Consider the following 26,401-nt stretch of genomic DNA (forward strand, 5'->3'; position numbering starts at 1 on the left):
ACAGAGATCACGTTTTTTCTTTAGTGTCAGGAGACAGACAGATAGCGTGTTGTGAGGAGATGTTTGATGTGAAACCATGTAACTTCGCTTTAATGTTGTTTTGTTGCTCACAAAGGTTGCTTTGTTGGTGATATTGTTTTAGTAGCTTTTATTCTTTAGACATACAGGCTACTGGCAGTGTATGTGGTAAAATTGAAATGACCAGTTTTAGGCTATACTAAAGTTGATAGCCTGATTTATATTTTATTTGTAAAAACAAATGAAAGCTGCTTCATATAGCCAATATTCATGGCTATCGACAGTATTTTTCATTTATGGAATGATAAAGAGATAAAAAATCCCTCACTAAAACCATTCACTCAATATGGAATGGAATGATTTGGGATCATTTGCGAATCTAATAGTATAGTTAGTAAGTATATATACTCTTTTGATCCCGTGAGGGAAATTTGGTCTCTGCATTTATCCCAATCCGTGAATTAGTGAAACACACTCAGCACATAGTGAACAAACAGTGAGGTGAAGCACACACTAATCCCGGCGCAGTGAGCTGCCTGCAACAACAACGGTGTTCGGGGAGCAGTGAGGGGTAAGGTGCCTTGCTCAAGGGAACTTCATCCGTGCCTACTGGTCGGGGTTCGAACCAGCAAAACCCTCCGGTATTTCTATACATGGTGGTATTCAAGGGAGGGTTGATATACCAAAATGCAGAGCCGGACAGTAACGGAGTACATTTACTTGAGTACAGTACTTGAGTACAATTTTGAGGGATCTGTACTTTACTCGAGTATCATTTTTGGGGAGTACTCATGACTTTACTCAAGTACATTTGAGAGGCAAATATTGTACTCTTTACTCCCACTACATTTCTATCCATAACCGTGAGTACCGTTACTACTTCTAAAAAAAAAAAGGAAAAAAAGAAAAAATCTCGAAACCCTCAATTTGTTGTTTCTCTCAAACGTGATTGGATTGTGCAGGCACCACTGATTGGGACAGCCTATCAGCAATCACCTTCAGCTTTCCGCCAAAGTCAACTCCATGGTCAGATTTAGATAAGAGACGAAACCATGGACGAAACAATGGATGAAGATGCAGCAGGTCCACCCTGGGAATATGCCAACCTGTGCCCCCACCTCGCCAGACTATTTAAATTTTCTGAACAAGTTAATGATAGTTTTAAAAGCAAGTGTTTCAATTACAAAATAGTATTTTGTATTTGAAATAGGCCTACGTATTTTAAATACATGTATTAGAAATACTGCCCATACCTGGCAACATGGTAAAAAGATGAAAATTACTTGATTTTACTTCCAATTCATTTTACATTCACCAAGGTATTAACATTAACATTTTTCATAACTCCATGTACACAATGTAGGACGTTTCTGTACATAAATGTAAGCACTGTGGCAGTAGTAATGCAATATTTAGAAAATGTAGGCTACTCTTGTACTCTTGATACTTAAGTACTTTTAAAAACAAGTACTTCAGTACTTTTACTTAAGTAGGCATCTGACTGTTGTACTTTTACTTGTACTTGAGTAAAATTTAGCAAAGGGTATCTGCACTTTTACTCAAGTAATGAAGCTGTGTACTCTGTTAAGCCTCTGCCAAAATGTAACATTTACATTTAACAATTTGACAGAAGTATATAGTAAGTATATATACTCTTTTGATCCCGTGAGGGAAATTTGGTCTCTGCATTTCTCCCAATCCGTGAATTAGTGAAACACACTCAGCACATAGTGAACAAACAGTGAGGTGAAGCACACACTAATCCCGGCGCAGTGAGCTGCCTGCAATAACAACGGTGTTCGGGGAGCAGTGAGGGGTAAGGTGCCTTGCTCAAGGGAACTTCAGCCGTGCCTACTGGTCGGGGTTCGAACCAGCAAAACCCTCCGGTATTTCTATACATGGTGGTATTCAAGGGAGGTTGATATACCAAAATGCAGAGCCGGACAGTAGCGGATTACATTTACTTGAGTACAGTACTTGAGTACAATTTTGAGGGATCTGTACTTTACTCGAGTATCATTTTTGGGGAGTACTCATGACTTTACTCAAGTACATTTGAGAGGCAAATATTGTACTCTTTACTCCACTACATTTCTATCCATAACCGTGAGTACCCGTTACTACTTCTAAAAAAAAAGGAAAAAAGAAAAATCTCGGAAACCCTCAATTTGTTGTTTCTCTCAAACGTGATTGGATTGAGCAGGCACCACTGATTGGGACAGCCTATCAGCAATCACCTTCAGCTTTCCATAAAAGTCAACTCCATGGTCAGATTTAGATAAAGAGACGAAACCATGGACGAAACAATGGATGAAGATGCAGCAGGTCCATCCTGGGAATATGCCAACCTGTGCCCCCACCTCACCAGACTATTTAAATTTTCTGAACAAGTTAATGATAGTTTTCGCTTCAAGTGTTTCAATTACAAAATAGTATTTTGTATTTGAAATAGGCCTACGTATTTTAAATACATGTATTAGAAATACTGCCCATACCTGGCAACATGGTAAAAGATGAAAATTACTTGATTTTACTTCAATTCATTTTACATTCACCAAGGTATTAACATTAACATTTTTCATAACTCCATGTACACAATGTAGGACGTTTCTGTACATAAATGTAAGCACTGTGGCAGTAGTAATGCAATATTTAGAAAATGTAGGCTACTCTTGTACTCTTGATACTTAAGTACTTTTAAAAACAAGTACTTCAGTACTTTTACTTAAGTAGGCATCTGACTGTTGTACTTTTACTTGTACTTGAGTAAAATTTAGCAAAGGGTATCTGCACTTTTACTCAAGTAATGAAGCTGTGTACTCTGTTCGCCTCTGCCAAAATGTAACATTTACATTTAACAATTTGACAGAAGTATATAGTAAGTATATATACTCTTTTGATCCCGTGAGGGAAATTTGGTCTCTGCATTTATCCCAATCCGTGAATTAGTGAAACACACTCAGCACACAGTGAACACACAATGAGGTGAAGCACACACTAATCCCGGCGCAGTGAGCTGCCTGCACACAACAGCGGCGCTCGGGGAGCAGTGAGGGGTTAGGTGCCTTGCTCAAGGGCACTTCAGCCGTGCCTACTGGTCGGGGTTCGAACCAGCAATCCTCCAGTTGCAAGTCTGAAGCGCTAACCAGTAGGCCACGGCTGCCCCAAATAGTGATGTTAACAGTCTATTGCCCTGTTAGACTATTAATTTGTGAAAATGTCAGTATTGGCCCATGGACAGGATTTAGGGCTGCTTAGCTGTAAGAAGTTGTTCGCCCAAGTCCCTTTCTCAACATGGACCATGTTGAGTGGCTGCAAAATGTTAAAGTTCAGCTCTAAACCATCTCTAATAGGCCTACAGCCACATCAACTTTCCAGATTCTGTGTAATGCAGTGACATCTAGTGGCTTTTTTTTTTTTTTTTAACTCCAATGTACCTCAGGTAACATCAGGTGGTAGGCCATAGGCCTATATTCTTTTACCAAGTGCAAAAGGTTGGTTAAAAATAGATGTGTACACACATAAAACAAAGAAAAATGTAACAAACAGATTACATTTATAGGTTTTTTATAATAATGCTATATAACATCTTCAGTGATGAAAGTCACTGTCAGTCAGTGATGACTCCTAATGGAAACCATATGGTAACCATAGGCTTATTCGCCAGTGTTTAAGCCTTGGGCTAGCCCCAGTCCATAATGAGACAATAGATCGTTTTTTGGGTCCCATCAAACAACTGTGGCGACCCAGACAGGGATGATCAGCCCCTGACTGATGATCAAATGGCGCTCCCTGTATTTAAGGCTTTTCCATTCATTGGCTCCTTCAATAATCCTGTCTACCCATGAGAAAGTGAATCACCACTTGCTTTGAATTAACCCTGATTTTGACAAAATGTCTGGGTTGAGGGAGGTTGCTATGGTTTTTGGGAACTTCAACCCACTCCCAGGTAGTCTTAAATTGCCAGTCATGTGCAGGGGGGGTGAATTCTGGTAACATCAAAATTCTGGAAACATCAAAAGAGAATAGGTTTATGAAATATTTGAGCACATTTTGTTCAAACGCTGCGGTCTCTCGTCCATCCCGTTGCATGTGATATATAGTTCACCTCAAGAGGGCAGCCAAGTACAAATTAATCGGCCGAAGCTGGCCGAAGAATGCTGAGACTTAGGAGGACATTATCCAAAACTGCCTCATGGCTACCATATTAAGTGACATGATGTTACGTGTGATGTTAGCTTTAGAAATGTCAACGTTGTAGCTGTCTCTTGCACAAACGTATAATATAAGAAAACTGCCAGTAGCCTTTCTCAGTAGCCTATATTGTTGGTATACACAAGAAAGGAGAGCCCCCTTACACAAACATTAACATGCCACATGGTCTGTTCATTTGGTGTAACACCTAGATCCTCTTCTCACTAACGCACAATGTAGTGTCACATTACACACCTTTGCAGCTCTCTGTCCGTCTCACACATGGACAGACATAAAATACACTCAGTTTAAGTTGATGATCACTTTTTTTTAGTCTGTTGATAATAATCCGCTAATTTCCAATAAAATTTACCTTACTGTTCATTCTACAACTAATGTTAGCATTGCTGTTTTGTCAGTCAGCTTGTGTCGCGCACGCGCAGTTTGTATTCATACGTCCTGACGCATGCTCGGTTAAATATCCCCAGGATCTGCTTTAAATCACTCAGAAGACAACGCACCCTCGAAGGGCTGTGGACATCTACGCACCTCTTCCATTTCTTAAATTAGCCCTACTAAGCTTCGAGATACCGCCCCCAATTTCAGTGTCGGTACGGAGCCGCCAGGCCGGGACAGAGACGGAGAGAGAGCCCTCGGCCATGGAAGCGCTCGGACCCGGTAAGAGCTAAAAACGAGAAGCCTTGTGACAGAGTAGTGCGGGCTAATGGATTGCCTCACTGGGGGCCGTGGATGATTGCATGATAGGCCTCAACGACGAGAACGAAAACAAACGAGGATATCAGGCCCTAATGTATTTTTCTAATAAACATGCTTGATGATATTTCTACATTATTGTAACTTTAACCTTTAACATACGATTAGAATGGGATGAAGCATGAACTATTGGTCCAACAAGCTAATTTGTTTGCTGGCGTTCAAAGCAGCAGGTAGCCAAGGAAGGCAGCACGGCACTGTGTGGGGGATTTAACCAAGACCTTCTTCCGTGTCGTGTGTGTGGACGCACGTCTGCTGTCATGCAGCTAGCAAGCTTACCACTTTGGCTTGGTTTAATTTATGAAACTGTGGTTTGCTAGATATACATACGTGTTAATAGTGCTGGACTAGTAATCAATTTTAATATCGTTAAAGGCGATTCGATGCACTGAATGAGGAACACGTGAACAACTTGGAATTTTGCATCCTATTCGTACAGCGTGATCACTCTGAATAGTGGAGATGTAAATGGTAATGCCTTTACAAAACATGCTGGAGGTAATGGTTTTCGCGCGTCTGTCACTGTTCGATTACAGCAAGTCTTGTGCAATGGACACAATGCGTGTTTTGGCCAATCGCGCTTCTACCTATTCTATTGATTGTGGCAGGAAGCTTGGCCTTAAGCAGCATAGCGATAGCTAATGTTAACTACAAAACAATGCATCAAGATGGCATCGTCGTTTAGTACACTCGACGCTCTTTGTCTTTGATTGACTGTATTTGAACATTTGTTTCAGAAAGCAAACGACCAGAACGCCTGGTTCTGTTTCACACTGCAGTGTAACGACGACTTCTCATTTCCACCTATTTTGTCGTCTATGGAAGCCATTCGATGTAGTTTTCCGTGTCCAATGCTACCTCGGTTTGTACACATCTCTGGCAGTCGTGTCCGTAATATTGGTGTAATGATTTCCCGTGGCTCACTGAATCCTGTAGAAAACTGAGATTAGCAGCTGTTTAGTCAACCTTACTGATATTATAATCGTAGCAGCATGGCAGAATATGGTGTAACACAGCTAGTATGTATGAGCCAAATGCACGTAGGGCTAATTCTCTTTTCTTCACATTTGCTTGCACGTTTATGTCCAAATGTATTCTTGAACTTGTGAAATGGACATATTTGTTTTCGCGGAACATTGTTCAAGCGTAACAGTACAACGTTTAAAAACACAGAAGCCTAAATACATACACATGTTCGCAATGCAATTTTCACAATAAGTCCTCGCACGAGGGCTACTGGGCCTTACCTACAGTTTGAGAACTGCCTGTGGGAAAATGCATGTTTTGTCTAGTAATTCTGCATTGGTAGAATTATTTTGGATTTCAGATAATAAAGCTAACTTATAGAAATGCTTTTTTTCGCCCCACACCTTCACAGAAGGCCCAGTTAACGACACACCGACAAGTCTGTGCATAGCCAACAGAGAAGTGGTTGAATTCGTTTGAGGACGATCGGCTGTCCTGGTTTCACTGTGTTCCATGTATGATTATGCAATTGATAATGCATGATTAGAATACAGCTTCTCGACACTCAAAATACATTCTTTGAAGTCTAAATATGTTTTGTAAACAAATGGTCTTGAAACAAAATCATCAACACTAACATCAGCAAAACATCAACACTATGTACCAGCATCATTTTTGCTCACTGGACCAATGATACAAACTTCCATATACACACAAAAAAAATCTGGTTGGTTTGTTAACCATTTTGACTGTGTTTAGGGTTCATGAAATGCTCATGCAAAGAAATTAGCATGGCCTGCTCATCTACAGTAGTAGGGCAAGCACTACAAAATGTCAGATTTGAGATTAACTGTCATTTAAGTGCGGTACCCCGCAGAACACCTTACTGCCAGTCCAAAATTGTCCATTTCAAATCTCAACCCAGTTGATTTCCTCAGTACCATCAGTGCCCAAGGCTAATTATACTACTAAGGTAATACGTGTGAAAATGCACCAATTCAGGCAGCACAATGCATTCACTAGGCTGCCATGCTAGCAGCCGTTCAAACGATTACTCAACAGCATTATATCCCACAAGGCAGGTCAAAGAGTGAATGCATTGCTTTACTAACTTGGGGTCAGCCCGGATATCATGTCAGTGGTTGGTTGATCAGCAATGACTATCATACCAGCTTCAGAATCAATAGCCACAGCCAAAAATAATGGATACATTCATAGAGGTTACCTCTTAAGTTAGTTAGTCGTGTCCTGGCAACTGAAGTTGCTTAACAAATTATGCTCTTGAAATGCGTACTTCACATCATAATTGATCATCCTATGTAGCATGTTGCATGAAATTGGACTAATAGGTCTCAGGGATGAGGTTTAAAGTGCAATTTTCATTCAATCAAGAGGTGTGACCGTTTGCCACAAGAGTACTTCTGGGACCGTAACAACAACTTACATTAGGAAATTTAGAAAAATGGTGGAAAAAATGACTACTGCAAGTATAAGATATGTATATATATATACATCCTGCCACCAAGGCTCAAAATCCCAAGGGATCAGGGAGTAGACGTTCATATTTAGTATGTTTTAAAATGAGTGCTTTTGTGAAAATATCTGCTTAGTGAATACTAGTTTTTTAATGCAGCCATAACGTGGTCTTTTCAAATATTCATCATGTGTAATTTATTGAGCTCATTTCTATCCATTGACAAATATTCCATGTATGCCTAGGGGAATTAATATTAAATGCATTTTTGTATTAATTTCTCTTTGATTACATCATTACAGCATTCTTTGAAGCAGTGTGATTTGGGCTACCTGCCGTGAGTTAAACTGGGAACCGCTGTGAAAAGATTAGGTCACTCATGCCTGTTGTGTTGGCATAGTTGAGGTCCTATCTCACAGATTTTTTTGAAGATTGTAGGAGGCCTCATTACTTAGATGGCTGTCTAATTAGCTAAGATTTAATATTTTAATTTGGATTTATTCAATTGATATTACAAATTTGTTCAGGCACAAAGTGTAGTCAGTTTAACTGGGATTTGACAGTCATCCTGTCATTTGTCTCTGGCTACAATGCATTGTGTCTAAATGCCTCTGATAAATGTACGCTTATCATGCAAGCCCATTATATGAATAACTTAGTCATAAGCAGCAACAATAGAGCTTTGACATGACTTGACTTCAAAGAGATTAAGTGTCAGACATGACTTGTGGAGGTAACTGCATAAACAGAACACAAATTGAAGGAAGAGCTGAAATGCTATAAAACAATACATGCAATTAAGACCAGTAAAAACATTTTTGCAGTCTTCTGTTTCTTTATGCTAAGCTCGGCCACAGTGTTCTTTGTAGAGGTAATGTCTAGAGCTATCTGTTGGCCTACCTGGCACTGCCATGTTGGAGGGAAAGTTAACTATTTGTGCTAATCACCGACTCCTGAGTTTATGTCTAGCATTCTTTGCTCTCCAATGAGTGGTAATTTCAGCAGAATGCTGAATAAAACAAATTTTTAGAACCTATCTGAAGATGATGTTTAGCAGTCACCCATACACGGATTTCAGGAAGAAAAGACACTCTTTTACAGGGAAAATAGTTCATCGCTAATGCACAAATTTCACTCAAGGCCTCTTCACGTTTTGAGCGGGTAGCCAAAAATTAGAGTGGCGGTTCAGGTTGTCAAGTGGAGACAGTGTGATGTACAGTGCATTTCCAGTGATCCTGCTGATAGATGAGCCGCGGCTGTGAGATCCAGTGGTGAAGCCAGACGTGGAGTGCGACAGTGTTTGGTCAAAGTAGTGAGGGGGTGCCGGCCGCTAGCATTCTACCCAGGGACTACGGTGACACCGCCACAGCTCCTGAGCACCAGCTGAGAGGCCTAAATATAGAGCTGTCTCTGCTTTTGGTGTGTGTGAGTGTGTCTGGGTCTTGACAGGGCTACCAAGTACAAACCCACTCCTGACCTGCTAACCCTACCCCAGTGGGTTTTCATGAGGGAAGGGTGTGGGTGTGTGTGTGTGTGTGTGTGTGTGTGTGTGTGTGGGGGGACCAGTGGCTTATGAGTGTTTGGAAAGCAGAGGAAGAGCTTGGGCGTGGAAGGGGAGGGTGAAACAGAAGGGGGTATAGATTGACCCCCAGCCTCCCCACCCATTCGCCCTCATCCCAATCCCCTTTCCGCCTGACTGGCTATCTAGAGCATGTCAGGACATTAGAGACTGGACTCCTGCAAGCTACTCATCAGTTGGAAAATCAGTGAAGCTTCATTCTCACCCCATCCCCAAACCTATATTACTCGCCAATAGCAACCCCCCCCAAAAAAAACAAACACTACACTAGTTATCTCTCCTGCCCACTCGTATCACTCTTGCGCCCCCAAATTGGTCTAGTCGTGAGTCCTCTCGCCATTCTCCAGTTTCCTTATGCTGAACCTCAGGCATTAAAAGCGAGGCTAGTTGCCAGAAGATGTCGTCACGCGTTGTTGGTACAGTAGTTCTTCCCCTCAAGCCTCAGAGGGACTTTCCCTCTCTCTACCCACTGGTGAGTGGGACAGAACCCAACACTGGGCAGTGCTTTAAAGGGAGTCTGGTTAAGGCGGCCTTTTTTTATATCATAGGAGGAACCCATGTTAAGTGGTTTCAGTGGAGATTTAGCAGTAACCGCGCAGGCTGAGGTAGTGCACCCGTGTCTAGTAAGACATACATACGGCAATAAGAATAAGCTGTGCGTGTGTGTGTGTAGGCAGTGAGTAATCCCAGTCTCTGTTGGCCCCCATATGGCCGTGCCGCTTTCTGTCTCGGCCACGCTGTTCTTTGTCTGGGTGGCTTGTGTGCATTTGGGAGGGCGGGGGGAGTGGGTTGTCATCGGGCTGGCGGTAATTGGGTTTGCATTGTTCTATATTGTTCTCCATGTCCCCTGTGGCCGCCCTCCCAGGTCAGAGGTCAAGGCCCAACGCAACAGCCTTTCCTGTGGTGTGTCAGGGCTTGCAGGCATAGGCTACGCTTGTGTTGGTTTGTGTGTACACGACTTGTGTATAGAGGACTGAGGAGCTCGTGGCTCATATGTTTGTAGTAATTTACTGTGTGTGTGTGTGTTTCACTTTGTGATTCACTTAAAATACAGTCAAGTTCTAAGTAGGGCTGAAACGATTCATCGAGTTACTCGAATAACTCGATTACAAAAATTACTCGAGGCAAAAACCCTGCCTCGAAGCCTCGTTAAATTTCTATGACGCGCACTAAATATCCACTCCATGCTGTTTCACCAAGCGTCAATAAAGTAGGCTAGGCTATTTATCAATCTATCTAGCCCATCTATCTACGTAGCCTATAGCCTACATTGATGTTGGCTGATTTTAATCACATACTGTATTTGTAGCGATGTCATGATGGCTTGTTTAGCTTTGATGTTTTTAAGTAGGTAAACTTATTCACGTTCAATTGCAAGACAGTATGCCTAAAAAAGAACCCCTCACACACATGCATGCACCCTCATCTTTCCTCACGCACCGCACGCATGCACACACACACAGGTTGCTAGGTTACCATAGCAAATAGGCTCACCCCAGAAATTATTTTTTAGTAGCCTAATGGTAAAATTATTTGTTAGTAGCCTAATGGTAAATGCTGCAGGTGTAGAAATCTACATAAAACGGATATTTATGTTGATGTCAAGTCTAGATTACAGCATGAAACTTGTTGTAGGCTACACATTAATACATTAAATTGTTTTCCCTCTTCTCCCTCCCAGCACTTCACAACATAGTATGGGCAGCTTTGTTCGCCCAGCTAAGTCATGCACAAGTGGCTGCAATTTTACAGAGAGCATTTTGAACATTATTTAATTGATGGCACTGACACTTAAAAACACTAAATTGGTAAATTGCAATAAATGGGCTTAGTTTTGTAGCCTAATGTTGGAGTTAGAATAAATACCTCTGTGCCAATTGCTTGATCATTTTACAGCCATGTCATTTTCGTTATGCATTATGTGTTTTGGTTGTTTAAAAATGCAAAAAAAAATGTATCCGATTAATCGATCGATAAAGTGCTAGATTAATCGATTACAAAAAGAATCGATAGCTGCAGCCCTAGTTCTAAGAGTAACCACCACAAGCAAGTTGATTCTGTCTCACAAAGGCGTTTTGGATCTGCTTATTAAATAAAAAATAAAGAAAAAACGTGCGTGTGTGTCAGTCCTAATCACTGCACTCTTACTTTCTTACAATATGCTATTGTTATGTAGCAGCAAGTTGTGTTCAGCCACTTATAAGATATGTATTGATTATCTGACATGTCCATGCTCATGTGCAAACCTACGTTTGTCTCTGTGCGTGTTGTTCCTCAGGCCCCCCTGCTGCCCCTCCCTCCCTCTTCCAGCCACCACGGCGACCCGGCCTGGGCACCGTGGGGAAGCCGATTCGCCTGCTGGCCAATCACTTCCAGGTGCAGATCCCCAAGATCGATGTCTACCACTATGATATCGACATCAAGCCAGAAAAGAGACCACGGAGGGTCAACAGGTGCGTGCGGTCAAGTGTGTTGGAGTGTGCAAACAAAAGAAGTGTGGTAATGTTATTTGTCGCTTTTTTTTTCTCACTGGAGCTTGATCTTATCCTTCTCTTTCCTGTTTTCTCCTTCTTTCTCTCTTCTTTCCCTCTGTCTCACAGAGAGGTGGTTGACACCATGGTCAGGCACTTTAAGATGCAGATCTTTGGGGACCGACAACCTGGATATGATGGCAAGCGGAACATGTATACGGCTCACCCACTGCCCATCGGAAGAGACCGGGTAAGGACCCACCTCCCTACCTCACCAACTCCATTGGGATGCTGTCCATGGCCAGTATTAAACTTCTAAGGCTCAGATTATAGCGTTAATAATCTGTAATTTGCACTGTATTTGTTTGTAGTTTAATGTTTGTCTGCTGCAGTGAGGTTAATTAGGTAGGTCAGGTGAAGGGAAAGGAAACCATGCTACTGCTGTGCTGTCATTGCAAATGCCGTCATGGTCTCATCATGGGTGCAATGGGGAGCGACGGTGTTCAGTTCGAAGTGAACTGCACAACGTGTAGAAAGCTAGTGAACATAGCTACATCACTTCACCGGAAGTTAGATGGCACCCGGAGTTCAGTAGATGGTCTGAAGCGGCCGTATTTGCAGATAAACGTCATTTGTGTGGCTTTTTTTAGACCTGTACCTGTTATTGTAAATCCCAAAACAATTTTAAAATGCTGTGAGCCAACTATTGAATGTTAGCAAGCTAACTTTCCACTGTTTTGAATGGATAATACATTGGACACTTTCTTGTGAATCCAAAAATCTCTATGGCAACTATAGACTAGCAGGGCATTCCAAATAAAACTGTTTTAGTGATCCGACTTCCCTGTGAATTTTACACCCTGTGCAGTGGGTAGGGAGTAGGGAATTCAGCGTAGGGACCCTTGTAATCGGTGTCTGTGTGCCATTTGTAATTTAGTTCCCTCTCTTTTCACTCCTCTCTGTCCCTTTGTCCCTCAGGTGGATCTGGAGGTGACTCTGCCAGGTGAGGGGAAAGACCAGACCTTCAAGGTGTCTCTGCAGTGGGTGTCGGTGGTGAGCCTGCAGATGCTCCTGGAGGCTCTCTCCGGTCACCTGAACGAGGTCCCTGAGGATTCTGTGCAGGCACTGGATGTCATCACCCGTCATCTGCCCTCCATGAGGTAACCCAGAGCAGTTTGGAGTCAAAAAAGGGGGTCAAAAGTAGAGGGGCTACACATGCATACATCTGTTTAAAGTGACTTCAGCTCTGGTGATGAATCTATTGTTGACGGTGTATGCTCTGCAAATGAAGCTTTTTAAGGGTGAAAAATAAGTGGGTTGCGAAATAAACCTGAAGGACTCTTTTCTCATTTTGGCCTCCCTCTCTGTAATGCAGATACACCCCAGTTGGGCGCTCTTTCTTCTCCCCGCCAGAGGGTTACTACCACCCCCTCGGCGGAGGCAGGGAAGTGTGGTTCGGCTTCCATCAGTCCGTCCGCCCGGCCATGTGGAACATGATGCTCAACATCGATGGTAAGACCTCGGCGGGAGTCCGCTCATGCTTTACAACGGTTCAGCAGTTCAGAACTGAAGAGTCCAAACAGTAAATAGTGAAAGTGAAAAAGCTTGTTTTTAGGAGGATCATGTTCAACTGGCCATTGGTCACTAACCTAGATGACTGAGGATCCTTGCTTGTGTTTGTGTCTCCTCACGCCCCAAAGTTTCAGCCACTGCCTTCTACCGAGCCCAGCCCGTCATCGAGTTCATGTGCGAGGTTTTGGACATCCAGAACATCAATGAGCAGACCAAACCCCTAACAGATTCACAGCGTGTCAAGTTCACCAAGGAGATTCGAGGTGTGTTTTTTTTTTTTTTTTTTTTTTTTTTTTTTTTAAATGTTGTCAAGTCTGTGTTATTGTAATGAACTTAAGTGGGCCACCTTGTAAAAGAAAGTGTTGCGGAATGTTGTTTAAATTTGATTATCTATTTTTTTTCAATAATCAAGAAGTTATATTTTGGCACAAAAAAATCTAGAAATAACTGCAAGCGCCTTCTAACTCAATTTTCTGATTTCATGTTTGCTTGTTTTTCCATATCATTGCCTGTCTTAATGACTGAGTTTGATGAGCCAAACAATCTTGGCTTGCAGAAAGCCTGATGTTTGGAAGTTGTTTATTTGATATGGCTTATTGTCAGTGACATGAGAATTAGATTGGAAATTGGAATTGCGTGCATTTACTGGCTATATGACTGTAGGAGAGATGATGGGCACGAAATTTAGTTTAAGCCTGCTATAACACAATCTCAATGTCTTGCCTTAGGCAGTCATTCTTATTCATTAGAATTTAAGTTTCAGTGTCCACTAATGCAAACCAACTGCTGTTTCCGTGCTTGAACAGGCCTGAAAGTGGAGGTTACTCACTGCGGTCAGATGAAGAGGAAGTATCGTGTGTGTAATGTCACCCGCCGCCCAGCCAGCCATCAGACGTGAGTGTCCGCCATTTTTAACAACCCGGGCACAGAGAGCTCTTGAACCTCGTTGAGTCTTATACAAAGCTCTGTGCAGCATTTTTAAAAATAAAACTGCCTTTGCTTTGTCATAACCATCAGTAAAAGAACTAAACAGTTGTTGATGTGTTTCTGCACTCTGTTATTAGTAGCTGTGGTCTGTTTGCATTAATCATTCAGAGATTTCCAAAGGCTTCTACTTATTTTGTATGTGCACACAACATTGAAAGGCGTGGACATGGTAGACTTATTTTGCAGAAGTCCACAAGTTTGCCTAATTACACTTGCTGCAGATTGAATCTAACTTGCACAGCACAGTTAATGTTTGTCATGTTTTGACCTCAGCTGTGGCTTGTTCGAGACTGTGACACCTGTTTACACACTTAAGTGTGACTCTCTCACTCTGAAGTGTTTGCTTTCTGGTGCAGGTTCCCCCTCCAGCTAGAAAATGGCCAGGCCATGGAGTGCACTGTGGCTCAGTATTTCAAACAGAAGTACAGCCTGCAGCTCAAATACCCCCACCTTCCCTGTCTCCAGGTGGGGCAGGAACAGAAGCACACCTATCTGCCCCTCGAGGTCAGTACATGCCCCCCTTGATACACACGCAGACATGCATACATGCACACAGGCATACACACACATGCACCCCTCCAGCTTTGCAGCACATATATACAGCATGTGGATGATGGTGATAAGATCACCTCACCCCTAATGCTGGCTTACAAGCATTTAAACTCTTAAAACTGCACCTTAGCTCAAGGACTTATGCAAACCGTGCCGAAACCAATACCAATCTCTCTCTCTCTCTCTCTCTCTCTCTCTCTCTCTCTCTCTCTCTCTCTCTCTCTCTTCTCTCTCTCTCTCTCTCTCTCTCTCTCTCTCTCCCCCTTCCCCCCCCCCCCCCCCCTCTTCTCTCTCTGCAGGTCTGTAACATAGTAGCAGGCCAACGTTGTATAAAGAAGCTGACCGATAACCAGACCTCCACCATGATCAAAGCCACAGCTCGCTCAGCCCCCGACCGGCAGGAGGAGATCAGCAGGCTGGTGAGTGCAGCTGCAGAAAGATCTGACACCCCCAAAAACCCACATCTGACACAGGTTCAGAGGATTGACAGCCAATGATGCCTATTGCCATCTTCATTATTGAAATTTAATAGTCACTGTCTCTATACTCAATTGTTTTGAAGTACTAAACTCTGTTGCATGCTTGTTTAGATCACAAGTGTGCAGTTCTGAATGCAGGATTCTTAAACGCATCACTCCTAGATCAGCTATCTTTTTTTATGTCAAGGAAGGGGAGTGCTGAAACTAATACACCACTTTCTGGGTTGTAAAAAGTTTCCACATATTCTTGGCGGAGTTCCTTGTGTTTTTGAGTGCTCCCATCCTGGGTAAATCCTATCCAATATCGAGCCCATTTTCACATCCCGGTTTCTGCCCTAAGGCGTCCGTGTATGGGCGGCGAACTCAGTGTGTGTGGGAACTCAGGTAGTGTCAATGTTTTTTTCCGTTAGCCCCCCAACACCATCTCTCAGATGTTATTTTTCCTGCTTCAGTGGAACTGTTTGACGCGCCATTCATAACATTCCTCAAGTGCTATTGCCGTGCAATTGAATGCGCTAATCCAAGATAAAGCCCTTTAGGCTGTGCTGTGAAAGCCAAACACTCTCCAACTCCTGACACATCGGAGGTAGAATAAACATAACCTGGCCTAAAGAACTTGAGTGCAATCCAGGTTGTCCTTCTGCAAGCCTACTCTTACTGTTGGAGAAGACAAAGGTACAGTCTGTGATTCAGTGAATTGCTCATCTTTCAGCTCCTAGGATGCTTTTCAGTCTTCATGTTGATAATGTTCAGTGTTTGCACACCAAAACAGTCCAATGTTTATATACAGTTAAGTAGCTCAGACCAAGCCACGAACAATCCCAGTCAATCAACTAGGGCTATACCCAAACATTCAGTTGTTCAGATATTCGGTGGGTAGGTATTCAGTTTTCCATCTTGAATTTGGTGTATTCTTATCTGATGTGATATGCACTTAATATTATCAGTTAGCATTGGATAAAGTGCAAGGTATGCACACCCAACTGATGTTGAGTAAAAAATATAACACAAGATACAAATCAAGGTAAAACTATATGATGTGTGGATATCCTACCTCTTAACATTACTCATAATCACCACTGACTGACTCCCTGTCCACCAGGTGAAAAGCAACAGTATGGTTGGCGGCCCCGACCCCTATCTGAAAGAGTTCGGTATAGTCGTTCACAACGACATGACTGAGGTCACCGGGCGGGTCCTCCCAGCGCCCATGCTGCAGTATGGGGGCCGGGTGAGTACAGACACTGGGAGGGACTGTGGCAGGGTGAGTACTGGGGCACTGGGCAGGGTGAGTACGGGTGGGACGGGTTACTAGTGGGGGTGAGTGTGTGTTGGTTTGACTAACCTAATGAGGACAAAGACTGGACTCCATTTACTCCCAGCAATTCAGAGGGAATATTTTTGCATATTTGACATTTGTGTCAACATAGTTTTTTTTGTGTGTGTGAAGCGAAATTGTTTCCATGGAGCTGCCAGGCTACTTATTAGCCAGGTTTTGCCCTGGGTGAAAAGTTACTGGTCACTTGGGTTCACTCAGCTCTCAATTTACTGTGGCTTTATCATTACTATCAAATCATTTCACTTTAATGTAATGTAATGTAATGTAATGTAATGCAGTTTTTTAAACCTAAGTGCATTTACATGTAATATGGCTAAAAACTGTTTAAACCGGTATTGCTGGGTAATGAAGTCTTATTTTTGTCTCTCGGAGTGGATGAAAATGGGGGAAAATCTGACGAGCTGGTTTCCTCCTCATGAGCACAATACACAATGCACTCAACCAACCATAAGTAACTCACATTCTACAACTTTTGTTGTAGAAGTTGTACAACTTTTGTAACTTTTGTTCTAAAAGCTTATTGAAAAGTCCTTTCAAATTTTCTGTACTATGACGTGAGGAGAAAAGCAACTCTTTTGCTGTCTGTTTTGGCCTCTTTCCACAGGGTCTCTCTGGCCTCCCCAAGTTAATAATGTATAATTTTAATCAAGGGCGACTTGGCACAACTCCACAGTAATTTTGCTTTCTTTGAAAAAATCATTGCCATCGCTGGCCTACATGATAATGCCTTATTGACTTACAGAGAGCCGAATTCTCCAGTCTTCAGGGTGTTGTGTTTAAACAAGCTTGTTCAAACATGAATGTTTACATTTTGAAGAATTTTAAATTTGAAAGGCTTTTTGAAGATTGGAACTGTGTTGTTCTCTATGATGTTTATTCTGGGAAATAAACTGGGATGTATTGCTTCTGAATGACTACACAAGCATTTTTTTCTTTCTCCATCATATAATTTATGTGTGGAAACAAGTCTGTAATTTCTTGCTTAAAGCAATCTCACCCTCCCATTCCCAGTACTGAACACAGTGCCAACTACTGTGGTCCAAGTTTTGAAAGGAAGTGATGACTTATTTGTAAACACTGCCATGTTTGTTTGTATTATTGTGTTCTGCTGGGGCTTGGGTGGGATGGGTTGGCTCGTGTCAGCGAGCCAGAGGGAAGACCGAGGGGTTCACTAAGAGTGTAGGGACTCTCTCCCCAGAACAAGACGGTGGCTACGCCCAACCAGGGCGTGTGGGACATGAGGGGCAAGCAGTTCTACGCCGGCATTGAGATCAAGGTGTGGGCCGTGGCCTGCTTCGCCCCTCAGAAGCAGTGCAGAGAGGACCTTCTCAAGTGAGTGCTTCCTCTTCCTCTACATTATCTACTCCTCTTCTTCCCGTTTGCTAATCGTGTAGACAGAAACAGTTCCCATAACAATGCTCCCATGCCCCTTTTTGTATTAGCAAAATGTAGTAATCACCAGAGGTGCGTTCAAATTCGCAAACATAGGCGAACGTTTGCAAACGGGTGTCTGTTTGTCTTGAGTTTTTGGCGAACGTTTTCAAATCGCACGCAAACAGTCTGAGGAGGTAGTTCTCCGCGAACATACAGTGGAGCTGGGCGTGAGCTTGACGAAGGCAACAACCGTTACAATGGAATGTTGACACCATATCGTTCAAATTGAACTGTTTGCCAAATTTGAACGCACCTCTGGGAGATGTGCAAAGAATTGGGGGGATAAAGGGGAAAAAACTATAGTGGTCTGTAAGAAAACACTAAAGATAAAAAAAGGGTAAAAACTGTAGTTAAATTGTGTTCTGTAGTTAAAATCCTCTGTTTATTTTTTTTCACTGACACCAGGAGCTTCACAGACCAATTGAGAAAAATCTCAAAGGACGCTGGCATGCCCATCCAGGGCCAGCCGTGCTTCTGCAAGTACGCCCAGGGAGCGGACAGTGTGGAGCCCATGTTCAAGCACCTCAAAATGTCCTACGTGGGCCTCCAGCTCATTGTCGTCATCCTGCCCGGAAAGACTCCTGTTTATGGTGAGAGGGAATTGCTGCATTCTCTGTTTCCATTGTTATTTAAGTGTGTGTGGGTGGATGTAACCGGTCCAGGCATAGCCAAGTAGTATTCTTTTGTTGGAATTAATCACATGTGTGTTAGTTCCTCCCTCATATCTATGAAAGAGAGCAAGTACATGGAGTATTAATTCCTCACATTCCTGTGTGTGTGTGTGTGTGTGTGTGTGTGTGTGTGTCAGGGTTCGTACAGGTGCTTGAAATCCTTGAAAATGCTTGCATTTTAATGTTGCGTTTTTAAGGTTTGAAAAGTGCTTGTATTTCGAATAAAGTGCTTGAAATTGTATTTCTTTTGACACAAATAGCTATCTGATGGAATAGTTAGCTTAGCCTATGCAGAAAGTCGTAGAGTTTAAAATTAAAACTTCTCCGCCATGGTCCTCGCTTGTGCCTCTGCGTGTGTGACTGATCTGCTCAGTCTATGGATCTGCCAGTCTGTTTTCATGCGTGACAATGCCCCCCTCCACACCGTCGGAGATGACCATCAACATGAAGTAAGGTTGCCGTTTTTTAATGAGCGTTGGTTACAGCTCATTAAAATGGCAACAGCTATTTCAGACTGTTGAACAGAAATCATGTAGGCTAGGGTCATACAGATGCATTGCTAGCTAGGTCGCCATTAAAGCTAACATATTATTGAATAGGCTACTTAGCTTCAATCATTGGCATACAAGGAGAAAGTTAGATTGAAGAGGGAGACGAAACTTTATGGTATATGAATGCAAAACCGCGCCAGTCATGCTATGGCTGTATCTACCATAGAGGTCACCTTTCTTCAAATTTCGTTTTATTTATTGACTAAAAATAGCCGACAAGACAATTATCCTTGCATCAACGCACCGTCACGCAACACGTAGTTTGTACAGTAGATACCTCTGACATGTCAAAACGAAAGTAGAGTTGACTCTATCGCGGAGCTGTCCTAACTAACGAACGCAACACAGTGTCTCACGCAGCTCAAATAAACTTCAATACCCACAAATCCATTGTCCAAAATAAATAATAGTCAGACCTGAACAAAGCTGACTTCAAGGCCTACTTAAAAAGTTATGCTGAAATTCAGTGGAATTGCAGCTAGCTAACCTGCACTGAAAATAGTAGCATATAGATAGTAGCCTAGATAGTAGATAATAGTAGGCCTAGATATTTATATGGATATTATCTAAGCATGATATTGATTATTGGTCAGTTATTTACACAGGAGATGGGAGAAGGGAAATCAGGCAGAAATGCGGAGAAAGAGTTAAGAGAAGAGAGGGAAATAATAGGCAAAGGGCCCTCACAAGTGAGTGAGAGTCAAGATGTGACACTCACTGTGTCAGAAGGTTCAAGCTCAGAAGCCTATGACCCTGAAATTTATAAATGCAACATTCACTACTCTGATGAGAAGAAGCAGAGCATTCTTAATTAAAGATGGAGCAGAGATCAATTTCCTCAAAACCAATTGGAGAAAAGGCTCTTGAAATATACAGGTGCATCTAAAAAAGTCTTTCATAGGCATATATAGGCTACTTTGCTCTTTTATAAATGTACCATATGCCTAATAGGCTGTATTTCTAAGTGTGATTTATGCTATAATGTATAAATTATATTTATGTCTATTTATCTATTAGTTTCTGCAATATTCACCATAAGTCATCATTTAAGGGGTTATTTTTAAAATTTTTCTTCCTTGGGGGCATGCCCCCAGACCCCCATAATATTTCGCGGGGGGACAACATTTCTATCAACACCCCTGACCTCGGTATTTGAATCCTGGCTACGGCCTTGGTCAGGTCTCAAACTTCAGCTTAGTTTTGTGGTTTAATGCTTATAGGCCTTACAAGTGGAAAGGACATTAAAACACCATGCATTATGTGCATATCGTGCCGTTTGGCAAGAAGTTAAATTTATCCAATTATATGACTCAGTCATCTTCATGTCACCCAACGTCACATCTCCGCATTGCTAGCCTACTTGGTAGCTCATGATAACAGATGTAGGCCTGTCTGCATGCCGTCGTAGGCAAGAAAAAGACATAATCAGTCTTGACTGTCATGAAACAGTGAGCCTTAACATTAGTTTGAGTTCACATATTCAGCAAAGAATAGTTATTTGTTGAGTGATTATTTTCTTATTTTATTTATTTATTGTTTTTTTTTTTTTTTGTATATTGACTCAGCCAGATAGATAGCAAGCAAAGTCTACTTCCAGACAGGTGACTCATTTTTTAAGTTTTCCTTTAATTTCTTTTCCTGCTATTAAGAAACACAATTTTGTCTGTAAAACCATCTCTAAATGATAAAAGTAAAAATCATTTTGAGTTAGTATTCATATAATATGTCATTTGCCACCGCTGTAGTGCTGAAAAAGCTTGAAAATTGACCTTGAAAGTGCTTGAAAAGTGCTTGAATTTGATATTGGAATAGGTGTACGAACCCTGGTGTGTGTGTGTGTGTGGTGTGTGTGTGTCACATTCGGTATGGGTAAGGGAATACATTGTCTGTGCATGGAATTAATCATGTGTGTTAGTTCCTCCCTCATATCCATGAAAGAGAGCAAGTATGTGGAGTATTAAGTCCTCACATTCCTGTGTGTGTGTAATTCTCAACCTGTCCCATCTCCGTTGCAGCTGAGGTGAAGCGTGTTGGGGATACTCTCCTGGGCATGGCCACCCAGTGTGTCCAGGTGAAGAATGTGGTGAAGACGTCCCCCCAGACCCTGTCCAACCTCTGCCTCAAGATCAACGCCAAGCTCGGTGGCATTAACAACGTCCTGGTACCCCATCAGAGGTGAGTAGGAGGGCATTGTTTACTCCCAACTTGTCCATATATCCCTCCAACTCCCTACCTTAAATAAACCTGAAGTTGAAACGGCTAACTGCTATTAACTACCCTGGAAAACTAGTCGGTTAGCGAACTACTAACTACTCCGGAAAACAAGTCAACTAACTAACTACTGGGCAAATCCGCGCAAAACTGTCACACCCATAACAGCAACACAATGCCATGGTATTAAGTTGGCGTTACGTGACCGTTTTGCGTGGAATTGCCCAACTAATTACTCAGGAGAGCTAGCTAATTAGCTAATACGAGCCTATTAGCAAGGTATTAAAGTTTATATTTTGACCTGACCATTTGTCGTCCCTCTCCTCCCCCAGGCCCTCCGTGTTCCAGCAGCCCGTCATCTTCCTGGGCGCAGATGTGACCCATCCGCCGGCGGGTGACGGCAAGAAGCCGTCCATCGCTGCGGTGGTGGGCAGCATGGACGGCCATCCCAGCCGCTACTGCGCCACGGTGCGTGTGCAGACTTCGCGGCAGGACCTGGCCCAAGAGCAGCTCTACAGCCAGGAGGTCATCCAGGACCTCACCAACATGGTGCGCGAGTTGCTCATCCAGTTCTACAAGTCCACACGCTTCAAGCCCACGCGCATCATCTACTACCGAGGCGGGGTGTCTGAGGGACAGATGAAGCAGGTGTGTGTCAAAAAGCATCTGTGTATGTGAAAAATAATTGTGTGTGAATTACCTTCACAGCTATAAATGCCCAATTTTAGGGTCTGGGCTGCTTGCTTTTGAAGCTGGCTGTACATATTTAGTTTTGCTTACTGCTGAGGCTGACTGTTCTTCACCCGTGTCTGTAGTAGCCTAGGGCTACTTGCCAAAGACATGTGCACTGGACTGGATTCCCTTCAATATTTTTTTCAAAGTTAGACTAAGCTATTTACATATTTTAATAAGCCTACTTTATATAATTTACTATGTGCATCTATTTTCCAATATGCAGCACAGTAAATTAAAGTTAATCCACTACTTTACATTTTGCATACCAGTTGTATCTAAACCAACCAAAGCTTGACTGAAACATTGTAAAACCATTGACTTGTTTTAAATTATTTAAGAGACAGGTCCTCCTCGCATGATCCTGCTGAAAACTGCTGGTTTCATCTCAAGCACGCCGTATTATGAGCATACATATTTTTTTTTTTTTTTATGTAGCTGTCGCCGACATTCAAAAAAAATATCGGGTTATATTACACAACTTTTGGTGGGCCCTAGCCTACTGGGAAACGCTGGCAAACAAGCTGCTGGCAGATATTACAGGTAGGCTATTATAACTTAGACAGATATTTGCTTCCCTAGGCTAGGCCAGCAACACACGCTGGAAAGATGCAAACAGCTCAACTTAACATATACAGTATTTCCTCCTGATTGCGAAGCACTGCACATAATTTGACCAGCAGTCTTCGCGTCCATAGTTTGTGAAACGATGCTGCGTCCGAGCAAAGACTTTAGATGCCAAGCGCAACTCCAAAAAGGAGAACAAATGAGCGTCTGGCTTGGCCTAAATTCGAACATATGGCCAACCTATCCACGTAGGCTACCTGTCTATCTCTCAGGCCTCAGCTACACCACGAAAACGTCAGGCATATTATTTTGTACATGGGCCTACTGTATTATTACCGTTTTCACACCTTTAACCAAACCCGTGAAAAATATCTTCACTCTGCAACCACTACACTTCCTCCCGTAGCCTAATAGCCTAGTCTCTTCTACAATTGCTTTTTAAATACACGAAACTGGATGGAGACATCACTCGCTCTCTTGCACTCGCTGGCGGTCCCATACACACATTTAATACCTCTCTTTCGAAAATTCAGTTGTATTTAAGACTTTTTAAGGATCCGCGGAACCCTGCTTTCTGAATGAAATAGTCTGACATTCTCCATGAATTTTAATTCTATGAACTATGCGCTTCTTCGTTGGTGTTCAGCCGTTTCTTCTTCCGGTCGGCGGACTGGGAATCGAAACTAGGAATCGAAATTTAAACTTTTGAACGATTCTGGGAAAATCGCAAAGGTCCCAGTTCCAACCAATATTCGATACCCAAGCCTAGTGGTTGCCTATATTTTATGGTTTGTGAGTAAGGGACCGCAAAAGAACTAGTGTCGGAGAGTGCACTACCAGCCTGTGGTTGCTCAATGGTCTGCCGATGTCTCATCAGGTGGCTTGGCCCGAGCTGATCGCCATCAGGAAGGCCTGTATCAGTCTGGAGGAGGACTACCGGCCGGGCATTACCTACATAGTGGTGCAGAAGCGCCACCACACACGCCTCTTCTGCTCCGACAAGGCTGAGCGGGTGAGTGAAGAGATCTTAAAGCATCCACACTCAGCGGATGTCCAAGTTCGCATCTGTTAGTTGTTGTGCAGACAAAAGTTTACATAAAATGATTGAGTAATTCTTGAGCAAATTCTATTTGGGTGCAGTGCTACTCATAGCCAGGCAGACTTTGTTTTCACGGTGTCCAACTGATTATTGCTTAAGTATGAGTCATTGAAAATGTCTTTGTGCCACAAAACGAAATTCAAAACTGTGGTTTCCTGTGTTTTCCGCTCATTGATGGCAAATTCATGGTTGTCAGTGTGACTGCTGGTGTCTATGGACCATCATTTCCTCTTGTCATAGAGTGCAAACTATCGGCTGCTCTTGGTGAAAACAAAACCACATGGTTGTATTTGTTCATTGAAGGTGTCATGCAATTTTTCTGATGAGCTAGATAGAAAGGCAAAAGCTTTACAGTATGAAGTTGATTATAGCCTAATTGAGTGAGTGAGTACCTGATTAAATGGCTGAATACTCAGTGCCATTTTTGAATTCACATCAGTTGTACATGTGTGTACATTTCACCGAGTTGTCCCAAACCGTATGTGGTCGCGATATCCCCCATTGATTTTTTATTTATTTTTTATTTTTTTTTAAATTTGTCTGTGTGGTTGTTGCTTTCTACAGGTGGGGAAGAGTGGCAACGTCCCAGCAGGCACCACAGTGGACAGCACCATCACTCACCCGTCTGAGTTTGACTTCTACCTGTGCAGCCATGCGGGCATTCAGGTCAGTGGCAGGACCTTGTCCACCCCGACACACAGAGAAAAGGATTAAATGACCTCATGAATGATGCCAGCATTTTCAAATCTGAAAGTGTTTTACATTGTGATGATCCACATAATATTTGTGTAGAGCTAAATAGACTTTTTTTTGTTTTTGTTGTTGTGTTTTTGTACGAGTGTAAATAAATACCAGATGTGAAAAACCTTTACTATATCTATTGCTAAAAGTTGATCGGTCAGTTTTGAAACCAAATTTGCCTTAACTGCTCCAGTCACCCACCAGGGGTTGACCTTAGTGTATAGCCTAAGTGTGTGTGTGTGTACGTTGTAAACACTCTCTGGCCATCTTACAGGGCACCAGCCGGCCCTCGCACTACCACGTCCTGTGGGACGACAACTGCTTCACGGCGGACGAGCTGCAGCTGCTCACCTACCAGCTGTGCCACACTTATGTGCGCTGCACCCGCTCCGTCTCCATCCCCGCGCCAGCCTACTACGCCCGCCTGGTGGCCTTCCGGGCGCGCTACCACCTGGTGGACAAAGACCATGACAGGTAAGGCCCGGACTTATACTTGAGATGGGTCACTCTCAAAAGAAAAGAGACCGTGTACTGAGTGTACAGAACAGCTAGGGAGGAATCAGAATAGTTTGTGAGGTTGGTGTTTGCATTTGGTTGGTTTTGCACTTTTGCTAACACCTTCTTATTTTCTCTCTCTCTCTCTCTCTCTCTCTCTCTCTCTCTCTCTCTCTCTCTCTCTCTCTCTCTCTCTCTCTCTCTCTCTCCTCTCTCCCCTCCCTCCCCCTCCTCCCTCTTGTTTCTATTTCTCCTTTTCGCTTTCTCTTTTCTCTCTCTCCTCTCTCCCCCCCTCCCTCCCTCTTGTTCTATTTCTCCCTTTCGCTTTCTCTTTCTCTCTCTCTCTCTCCCCCTCCCTCCCTCTCTTGTTCTATTTCTCCCTTTCTCTTTCTCTTGCAGTGCGGAGGGCAGCCACGTTTCGGGCCAGAGCAACGGTCGTGACCCTCTGGCCCTGGCCAAGGCGGTCCAGATTCACTATGACACCCAGCACACCATGTACTTCGCCTGACCCAAGCCAGCAGGAGGCGCCCTTGCTCTCTTTTTAAATACTCTTTGTTTATCCACGCTCTTTTTCTGTCATTTATCTCTCTCTCTATCTCTGTCTTGCGCGCGCGTCTTTTTCTGCGACGAAGCGGTTCCGTAAGCCAGCGAACCAGGCCGTCAGTCCAAGCCGAGCAGACCGGTCCCAACGGAACCGCCGTTCTACCAGCAATCCAGCACTGAGAGGCTTTCGGGTTTCAAATGCACACAGAAAAAAACTTAAGAAAAAGAAAAAAATATTATAACACACGCATACACACACTCACGCACACAACATAGGAAAACCCAAGTTGAGCCATTTTTTTAGTTAATTTCTTCATTTTGAATGTTGAAATTTATTATTGTTGTCATTGTTTGTCGTTTTATGATTTTATTTCCTTTTTGTAAAGATACACTGAGCGCGAGCAACACAGAGCTGCCATCTTGGCAAGTGAAGCTTTGCCTCTTTCAGCTAAGCAGGACTCTCTTCACTTTTACCTCAAGCCCTCTGGGGCAACAAAAATGTCACAAATGTCTATGGCGTTGGGCGGGCGGGCGGGCGGGGAAGGGTTCAGGGAGCGCGGGGCGTTTTCAACTTTCAGAGGTGATGACAATGAAGTTTTTTCTTTCGTTCCTTTTTACAACTGTGTTTTAACTTTTTCTCCTCTCAAAAATATTTTACAAACGAGGTGACCTGGGTAGCCATTGCCCATTGCTACTTCTCTATCTCCTGTTCTGCAAAGACTAGCTGCAAGCGTGTGCGCGTGTGTGTGCGTGTGTGTGTGCGTCGCGTGTGTGTGTATACATGTGTGTGTGTGTGTGTGTGTGTGTGTGTGTGTGTGTGTGTGTGTGTGTGTTTCATGGCAGGCCACTGAATTGTAAAGGGAAATCAAGGAGAACTGCTGTAAATGCCTCAGTTTTTTATATTTACACACATATATAAATATATATAAATATTTACATCTATATATGCGTC

The 26,401-nt window shown here is 42.9% G+C and overlaps 1 protein-coding gene across 4 annotated transcripts; it reads left to right on the forward strand.

Annotated features, from left to right (window-relative positions):
- Positions 1 to 4,712: 4,712 nt before the first annotated feature.
- Positions 4,713 to 25,968, forward strand: ago4 (argonaute RISC component 4). 4 transcript variants are annotated; one of them, XM_048229668.1, is made up of 18 exons: positions 4,713 to 4,890; positions 11,284 to 11,458; positions 11,606 to 11,726; positions 12,455 to 12,636; positions 12,852 to 12,988; positions 13,177 to 13,311; positions 13,855 to 13,942; positions 14,392 to 14,539; positions 14,887 to 15,006; positions 16,169 to 16,330; positions 17,589 to 17,737; positions 18,245 to 18,429; positions 21,077 to 21,236; positions 21,605 to 21,920; positions 23,449 to 23,583; positions 24,235 to 24,336; positions 24,686 to 24,885; positions 25,306 to 25,968. In XM_048229668.1, the coding sequence occupies exons 1-18, from the start codon at positions 4,872 to 4,874 to the stop codon at positions 25,412 to 25,414; spliced, it is 2,643 nt and encodes an 880-aa protein (XP_048085625.1). In that variant the 5' UTR covers positions 4,713 to 4,871; the 3' UTR covers positions 25,415 to 25,968. The 4 variants fall into 4 exon arrangements, with proteins under 4 accessions (XP_048085625.1, XP_048085626.1, XP_048085627.1 ...); XM_048229669.1 differs by having other exon boundaries at positions 17,604 to 17,737; XM_048229670.1 differs by having other exon boundaries at positions 16,169 to 16,297.
- Positions 25,969 to 26,401: the final 433 nt, after the last annotated feature.

Source organism: Alosa alosa, chromosome 20 (assembly GCF_017589495.1).
Source record: "Alosa alosa isolate M-15738 ecotype Scorff River chromosome 20, AALO_Geno_1.1, whole genome shotgun sequence".
NCBI lineage: Eukaryota > Metazoa > Chordata > Actinopteri > Clupeiformes > Clupeidae > Alosa > Alosa alosa.